Below are 9394 nucleotides of genomic sequence, written 5' to 3'. Positions count from 1 at the left end.
CTCCCAGCCATCGTATCCGAGAAGGGCTCCATGGACGTCGGATCAAGATCCAGGTTTACCCCGGTCGAAGGATTTTCATCTCGAAAAAACGACTAAGTCCGAAGGTAAAAGTCTCCACCGAGGAAACCCACATCGCGTATCCGGACAAGGGCTCCAGGAGGTCGGATTCAACTGGCAGGTTCGTCCCGGTGAAGAAAAACTTCAAAATAAAGACTAAGTCAGAAGGTAACTTTTTAACCGAGGCCTCCCGCGACCTGTAGCCGAGCAGGGCTCCATCGCGGTCGGCCTGAAAGTTTGACTTTGCCCCGGTCGAGGTGCAACCAGATGACCCGATTGGCGCTTTTTGTTTCTAAGCGCTAGAAAAGTAATAATTCTTTAAAAATTCATATCTCCGGTTCCCCTGAACCGATTTTAATCGTTTTTGTGTCATTTTAAAGATAAAAATATAAACTATTTTTATAAATTGGTTTTGGATTTTGAAACTGTTTCCTGTGTTTTTTTTAATTACTGTTTAGTGATATTTGAATGCTTTACACTTTGTCTCCTAAGTTAAGCCTTGACGCTCGTTGCCAAGCTACCAAGGGTTGAGCTGGGATTAATTTACTGAGACCTAACTGTACCTATGTGGAGGTTAGTGGCTTGTTGCTAGGTGTAGGTACCTACCTGCCCTACCAATAACCCATTTTCCAACAGGCCCTGACTGCCTGCTATGCTTCCTGTGTTTCTATGGAATGCACAGTGCACTGTGTTAATGTAATGAAATCAGAGCCTGCATAGTACTCAATGATTCCTTCCACCCTCTTTCCATTGCTGGATGGCAGGGAAGGCAGGGACCTGGCAATGACATGTGGAAGTGGTACACTGTGACATCTTGCACGGTTCCTTACTGCCCTACTGTTACCACCATTACTGGCCCTCAGCGGGGAGACAAAGGAGAGCCAGAGGCAGGTAAGTCAGGAAAGGGATGAGAGTGAAGTGGCATAATATAGCGGTCCATCCTTGACACTGAGGTATAAATATTGATGTTGTTCATGACATTTCCAAACTGTGCCATCTGAAGGGTATTTATGGAACTTATTTTGCTAATAGATATCTGGTGCTGATGAAGCGCTCGTCTCAGGGTGCTAAAGCACTTTATGATAGCGCTCGTGGCTAGTGATAAAGACGGAAATTGAAAAAGAGAGTCATTATTTATGGTAAAGATCTAGTAAAAACAAAAGGTAAATTTTCAGAATACTTGTTAGTTCTCTAGTGTAAGCCCAGAGAAGTAGTTGTGTTTCTAAAGGACTGTGTTGTATTTCAAAGATTCTGTTCCTCGCGCCGTGCGATGGAGATTGGTGCGTGTCGGCGCGAGGAATAGAATCAGAAGGAAAGGAGAGAGGGGAAGAGCGAAGGAGGCAGCGGCGGTTGCGGTGTCTCCGTGTCTTCCTCCCGGTTATGTCCAGATCTAATCTCTGTAAATAAACAGACCTATGTAAGAGCCCACAGCTTCGATTTGGATTATTTCACTGGCGACGAGGGTGTACTGCAGACCGGGAGGAAAGACATGAAACTTCAGAAGTTGTTTATTTTTGTGGCAGCCTTCCTATGGAACTGTGTTTACGTCTCTCGTGAATCCTGCAATTGGTCTTCGTGAGGCTGCAGCTTCAGTGATAATTAACCCTGTCTCAAGGGAAGGATTATAGTGTTGCTAAGCAACAAGGCAAAGCATTTTCCTGGAGGTTTTCAACTGCAAGAAACTGTAGTTGCCTAGCAACCGAGAGAAGCTTTCTCAGAAAGGCTTTGGGCCTAGAATGTTGCTAGGCAACCGGTGTCATAAGGGTTTTGGCTGTTTTCAAGCCTAAATATGGTATAATCTGGTTACAATTTAACTTTTGAAGGGGTTGGAGCTGCAGTTTTATATTAAACAGCTGGAAGTGGCATTTTTGTGGTGCTAAGACAAGTTTATTGAGAAAATGGAAGGATTTACTGCACCAAGTTTTTTTTTTAACACTCCTGGTGAACCTATTGTAGCCTGGGAGGACTGGAAAGAAGGTTTTGAAGCGTATGTCCTGGCCGTGGGTGGAGATATATTTACTGCATCCAGAAAATTGGCCATGTTGAAGCATTTTTTGGGTGCGGAAGGAAGACGCATTTTGAAGCATTTACCATACCCTTATGAGGATGGAGACCAGGATGAGGATGAATATGAGGTTGCCATGGAACAGTTAAACTCCAATTTTGGAAAGAAGAAAAATGTCGTTGTGGAGCGTTTTAAATTCTTAAAAAGGAGCCAATTGCCAGGAGAGTCTGTGGAAAGCTATGTGGCAAGTTTGAGGATTTTGGCAGCCACCTGTAATTATGGGCATTTTCAGGATGAAATGCTGAGAGACCAGCTGGTTTTGAAAGTTAATGATAGGAAAATTCAGGAGAAACTATTGAATACAGAAGATTTGACATTGCAAAAAGCCATAGACTTTATCAAAAGGGTTGAAATAACGAATGATGGCTTAAAGGAACTATCTACCACGTCTGGAGTGGTGAACGTGGTCAATGCGGAGGATTCTAAGTTCAAGAAAAAGGATACATTTGGAACTTCTGGGAAGATGGATGGAAGGAAGGATGTTATTTGTTACAAATGTGGCCTTAAAGGGCACATTGCGACTGATGTTTGTTGTCCTGCGGCTGGACAAGTGTGCAGGAAGTGCAAGTCCAAGGGTCATTTTGCAAGGGTGTGCAAAGGAAGGCAGATGAGTGCAAGAAGGGGTAGAGGTGCTATCAATTCAGTGGGGAGTGATAGTGAGGACTTTGACAGTCAGCAATTTATTTTGCAAGTGGTGGATGTTGGGAGTGTGAGTTCTTGTGGTCCGCATTGCGTAGTTAGAATTGATGGGGTAGATGTACTTGTGATGGCTGACTCAGGGGCAAGATATACTTTGATTGAAAAAGAAAACTTATCTAGTTTTCCATCTCATGAGATCAAACCACCGGATGTACGATTACTAGCTTATGGTAACAAGCCCATTGAGCTTGTGGGGTATATGGATGCTACGCTGGAGTTCCAAGGGACAGTTGTCAACTCTAAAGTATATTTTGTGGAGGAGGGTACAAATTTATTGGGTTGGCCGCAACAAAAAGATCTTGGCATAATTTTTGATCCAAATCACCCTGATCAAGTTTTGGGTTCGAAGTCTAATGTACACATGGTGCATGTGTCTAACTTTGTAGGGGAATTCCCTCAAGTATTTAGTAACAAGCTAGGAAAGTTGAAGGGTTTTATGCATAAAATCGTTTTAAAGCGGGATCCTGTACCTAAGGCGCATAAACCGCGTCCAGTTCCCATTGTGATGAGGGAACAATTACGATGTGAATTATCCAAGTTATCCGAGCAAGGTGTGATTGAAGAAATTGAAGCGTCTGAGTGGTTGGCCCCAGTGGTGATCGCTAAGAAGGCCAATGGTGACATGCGTCTATTTGGGTGGATAGGCATCCTTTGCCCAACATTAGTGAGATGTTATCTACAGTGAAGGGGGCAAGTGTATTTTCTACTTTGGATTTATCATCTGCGTATCATCAGATTGAGTTACACCCTGAGTCACGAGCATTAACCTCTTTCATTACTCCAGAGGGGGCATACAGATTTAGGCGCATGCCTTTCGGCTTGGCATCAGCGTCGTCTGTATTTCAACGGGCAATGCACCATTTATTGAAGGATATCACAGGAGTGACTTACTTTCAAGATGATATCTTGGTGTTTGGGAGTGACCAGAAAGAGCATGATGAAGTTAGGAGAAAGGTGTTGAGTGTTTTAAAGGAGAGTGGATTGACGATCAAGTTGGAGAAATGCAGATTGAGTGTGCCAGAAGTGGAGTATTTGGGTCATTGCATTAATAGGGATGGAATTTCGCCTAAACTGAATTTAGTAGGGGCGATAGAAAGCGCGCCTTCTCCAACTGGCAAGGATCAATTAAGGTCATTTTTAGGGCTAGCGGAATATTACTCAAAGTTTATTTCCAGGTTTGCTGACAAAACTGTGCACATGAGAAAGTTATTATGCGTGAGGGAGAAATTTGTATGGAGTGATGATTGTGAGAGGGAGTTTTGTTTGTTGAAAAAACAAATTGCCTCAGCTCCAGCTCTTAAGCCATTTGACACCAGGGATGAGATCATTATTAATACGGACGCTAGTTCCGTTGGGCTGGGTGCGGTGTTAATACAAAGAAGAGGGGGTGAAGAAGTTACAATTGCATATGCTTCCAGACCATTGAGCTCGTCTGAAATGAATTATTCAACCACTGAAAAGGAGGCATTGGCATGTTGGTGGGGTGTTGACCATTTCCGCAAGTTTGTCTGGGGTTTAAAATTTGTGATTCGTACTGATCATCGTCCATTAATAGAAGTATTTTCGACTAAAGGTGCAGGTAGGGCCACTCCTAGAATTGCTCGTTGGGTGGCCAGAATGTTGGAGTACAATTATGATTTGGTGTATTTTCCTGGAAAAAAAAATGTGTTGCCCGATTGTCTGTCTAGGCTTCCTGTGCGTTCAGTACTGGGGGGAAAGGGAGAACCTGAAGTTGATGAACTCATTGCATATGTTGGTGTGGATATTGGATGTGTGACAGAAGGTAGAATTTCACATGAGGAATGGGTGTCAATGGTTCAAAAAGATGTTGTGCTGCAAGAAGTGATGGGTTATTGCCGTCATGGGTGGCAAAGTAGAGGTAGTGCTTCTTGCAATGCAGAGCATTTCCGCCAGGTTGGTGTGGAGTTGTGTATGGTGGATGGAGTTATGTTCAGGGGCGAGCTGTTGGTGGTTCCTACTGGCTTGCGGAAACGAGTATTAGAATTGGCTCATGAGGGCCATCTCGGAATGAGCGCAACTAAAAGACGAATCAGATCGGAGTACTGGTGGCCAGGGCTTGATAGGGAGGTGGAACATTATGTAAGGCAGTGTGTGTTGTGTGCATGGAGTGATAAGTCACAAAAGGTTGTTAAAATGGATCCTGTGGTGTCCGACAAATCGGATGGGCCGTGGAAAAAGATAGCTATTGATATTATGGGTCCGTTTAATATTATGGGAGGTGTGCCAAAATATGCTTTGGGGGTTGTGGACTATTTTTCCAGGTGGCCAGTCGTGAAATTTGTAGAAAACATAAATACTGTGTGTGTTGTGGAGTTTTTGTCGGATTTATTTGACATAGAAGGTGTTCCGGAGATGATAGTTTCTGATAATGGTGTGCAATTTGTAACAAATGTTATGAAAGAGTTTTTGTGCAAATTTGATATAGAGCACATCAGAGCATCTGTTTATTATCCACAGAGTAATGGTTTGGTGGAGAGATGGAACAGAACGCTGAAAGAGGGGCTGCAATTAGCGATCTACAATGGTATAAATTGGCGGAAGGCTGTGAAGGACCTAGTTTGGTCATACCGTACAACTCCCCACAGTGTGACGGGAAAGTCACCTTTCAAGGTCATGAGAGGTAGAAGACCGAGGGCATTATTGTCAAAAGGTGTGGTGAATAAAAAGTTTAATATGAGTGATATACCTGGTGATTACAAGGTTGGTGACTGGGTGCGAGTAGTGAAGGGTGCGTGGACAGCCAAAGGGGAGTCTAAGTTTTCAGAGCCTTTGGAGGTGAGAAAAGTCTATAGGTACGCTATGTTGCTGAGTGATGGTAATGTGTGGAACCATGGGAAGGTTATAAGAGTGCCTGGAGGGGGCAATCGGGAGAAGTTGCCCGACATGGGAAGTAAATCGGGTAACAGTGTGGATGATAATACCAGCACTGGTGAAACCTCATTGTGTAAAAGAAGGCAAGAAGGCGTGAAGGTGAGAGACAGGTCAATGTTGAAAAGGCCTAAGAGATTAGAGGATTATGTCGCACAGTAACTTTGACAATGTGATTCTGTTAAGATATACTTTATTGAATCGCCTATATTTTATTTATTCTTCATAATTAATCATTTCGTCTCAGTGGGTTACAAGTATTGTCACAGATCTGTTCAAGTTAGGCTAAAGCTTTCATGTTGTAAAATATGTTGATGTTATTTTATTTTGAAGAAAAGGGGATGTGTTGTATTTCAAAGATTTTGTTCCTCGCGCCGTGCGATGGAGATTGGTGCGTGTCGGCGCGAGGAATAGAATCAGAAGGAAAGGAGAGAGGGGAAGAGCGAAGGAGGCAGCGGCGGTTGCGGTGTCTCCGTGTCTTCCTCCCGGTTATGTCCAGATCTAATCTCTGTAAATAAACAGACCTATATAAGAGCCCACAGCTTCGATTTGGATGATTTCAGACTGTCCAGCAAAACTAAACCCAAAGGGCAGTAAACCCACTGGAAACTGAAAACTTTCATCTTCAAGCCACTGTGGGGTGTGCCGGGTGGGGGTGGAGGGGACTGCTGAGATCTAACACTGCTCTGTCCTTAGGATGGTCTAACAATTTACAACCCACTGTAACCCACATGGCAACTCACTTATGACAGCAGTTCACAGTGACCCAGCTCATAGAAACAACCATTCGCATTAACTCAGATGCTAATTGTGATGTGTCCATAGTTACTAATTAGATATATCTTGGGAGGAAGAGGTCAACCCAGAAGTAGTCAGAACAGCGGAGAGTTGCCTTTTGTCCCTGTGAAAACACATCTGAAACCTGTTATAGTATGGAACTCATCCAGTGCAACGTGACCTCTGTCCAACAGTTCGGTTTCATTCTGGACATGCCCTGGCTTATAGGACACAACATAACTGAAGAGGAGAAGTAGAGGAAATCTTTACACCAATTGAGGATGGAAGATCCCATTCTTGGGGTGCAACCACCCCCACTCACCTAGGTGGTGTGATTCATCATCAAGCTTACTCCTCGCTCTGTGGGCCAACCATTACCTCGAACACAGTCATACGGCCAACAACGCATTCTGGTTGATTCTTGAGAAGCTACAGGATGCCTGGGTATCGAAGAAAGACATATGATGAAAAAACAATGCACAATCGCCAGACCACAGCACATCACGCCCTTGCTTCCCAAGAGTCACCACCATTAGACTTCTTTTTCAGGGAGGTAACCTTGTGAATAAATACTGGTGTCCAGATTTAGTAAAAGGTCATGCAACACAGCGCAGCAAGGGAACATCCTGGGCAGCGTTGTGTGAAAGTGAGAGAGAAGAAGTGTGTCATATGCACAAACATATGAAGCATTTCTACTCTGTCCACGCGCTGGCGCACTGTGTGCTGCGTATCGCCAACGCAGGCACCTTGCGTCATGCTGCATGGGTGCCTGCATTACAAGCAGGGCTGTTTTCGTGAAGGAAGGGAGCCTGTTTCCATGTGTGCTGCAGATGCAGAAAGAGGCAGTAATGAGGAGAAATGGAGATATTTCTCCTCATTGGGTCTAGGTGGGGAGGCGTACCATTGTGATGCAATCCCAGGTTTGCATCCCTTTTGGAGCCAGTTTAGAGAACAACAGTACAAGATGCTTTACAATACTAATCTTAAGTAAGGAACCAGAGAAGGAGCAGCTAAACTCACGGATCACTGCATTTATACAGAAACAATGAAAGAATTGCATTTGCAGGCTGATAAAATCTGCACATGAAAAACACACAGAAACTCAGTGGAACCAGATTAGTTACATCTGTAACTCAAAAGGGCCAAATGTGGAGAATGTCAAGATTTTCAAAAGCATGCATTCCATGCCAGCTTTGGTCAGGTGAACCATTCGAACAACAAAAACCCATAAATAAGCTGTCCCTATTATGAAAGGGTGAGTTCCTTTTTGTAAGCTACCTAAAGGATCCACAAATGTCCTACAGTGGGGCAAACTTCTCTTGTAATCACAAATGCTTGTTGACAGTTGTATCTTGCCATTTCAGTTGGGTAAACTTGAGAGGGTTTTGCAAGGTTTCTGGGTCCATGCCAAATTGATTAATATAAATGTGATTACTCAGAATTGCTGCTAGTTTTGTAAACTGAATGTGACCAAACAAATTGATAAGGTACGAAAGGGATCTTTTATACGTGAATTCCTTTTTTAAGGGCCTCTTTCACTTCTCGATTCCTCAGGCCATAAATGAGTGGATTCAACATGGGTATAACAGCCGAATAAAACACTGTGACTACTTTATGTTCATCCACAGACTGCAGAGTACTGGGTCGTACATACATGAAAAATAGGGTCCCGTAGAAAATTATGACAGACATTAGGTGTGAAGAACAAGTGGAGAAGGTTTTACGCCTTGCGTCTGCAGATCGAATCCGTAAGATGGCTGAGATGATGAACACGTAGGACACAAATATGGCCAGGATTGTGATGGAAAGATTAAAGCAACAGGACATGAGGAGCACCATTTGTTTTATCCTGATGTCACTGCAGGAGAGCGTTAATAGCGGTGGGTCAGCACAGAAGAATCCATGGATTTCATGTGATCCACAGTACGACAGGCGAAACGTCAGAACGGCCTGTGTCATTGCATCTGTGAAGCCATAAACATAAGTTAGAACAACCAGCAGAATACAGAACCTATGCGACATCCTATGAGTATAGTGTAATGGATGACATATTGCCATGTATCGATCAAATGCCATGAGCATCAAAATGTAAAATTCAGAAATCAAAAATGCAGCAAAAAAATAAAGCTGCATTGCACAACTGATCAGATAAATGGATTGACTTCCTGTGGCAAAGTTCACCAGCATTTTAGGGACAGCACAAGTGGAATACCCAAGATCGACAAAGGACAAATTTGCAAGGAAAAAATACATGGGTGTGTGAAGTTTTGAGTTCATAATGATGATAAGGACAATACCAACGTTGCCCACTAAAGTGACAGCATAAATCAGTAGGAACATGACAAAAATAGGAGTCTGCAGCTCTGGGCGATCTGTGAGTCCAAGGAGCATGAAACTTGTCCCTGTGGTTCTATTTTCCATATCTTCAAAATCTATTGCAAAATGGGAAGAAGACTAATGATAGATTATTACATTCATTTATGCTTTTTCAAATTATTACAAACATAAACATCTTACGGCATAATTTATAACATTATTTCCTTCTTTCACAAGGAATATCATCACACACTTTTAACAAGAGTCCAGGGTCTCCAATTCTTTCTATAATGAGAGCTTTTTCACGCAAGGAAAATCATCTTTTGCTACTAACACATGTTATCACTGCACCTAAGGAGAGTTGCAAGCAGAAATGCCCAGACAAGTGATATCAGCATAAAATGCATCCACATCACTTGTGAAAGAATAGCCAAAGCACTCATGCCCTCTGGCACAAAGGACGTGGCCACAGCAATGAGGCTACACAGTTTGAACTGCTATTAAGTTAAGAGCTTTACATTGCTTTGAGAATGACACCCTGTTGTCTTCATCAACATATCAGTTTATAAAAATAAACATGTTCCTCTGTCA

The 9394-nt window shown here is 43.1% G+C and overlaps 1 protein-coding gene across 1 annotated transcript; it reads right to left on the bottom strand.

Annotated features, from left to right (window-relative positions):
- Positions 1 to 7990: 7990 nt before the first annotated feature.
- Positions 7991 to 8908, bottom strand: LOC138267869 (olfactory receptor 5M5-like). The gene has a single exon (XM_069217095.1). It carries the CDS (start codon positions 8906 to 8908, stop codon positions 7991 to 7993), a length of 918 nt encoding a protein of 305 aa, XP_069073196.1.
- Between the last annotated feature and the right edge of the window lie 486 nt (positions 8909 to 9394).

Source organism: Pleurodeles waltl, chromosome 12, assembly GCF_031143425.1.
Source record: "Pleurodeles waltl isolate 20211129_DDA chromosome 12, aPleWal1.hap1.20221129, whole genome shotgun sequence".
NCBI classification, from domain to species: Eukaryota; Metazoa; Chordata; class Amphibia; order Caudata; family Salamandridae; genus Pleurodeles; species Pleurodeles waltl.
Note: the sequence above shows the minus strand (reverse complement) of the source record. Positions and strands in the feature narration are given on the sequence as shown.

Coding starts and splice junctions, on each gene's coding strand:
- LOC138267869 (XM_069217095.1), bottom strand. CDS start 8,908: ATGGAAAATAGAACCACAGGGACAAGTTTCATGCTCCTTGGACTCACA.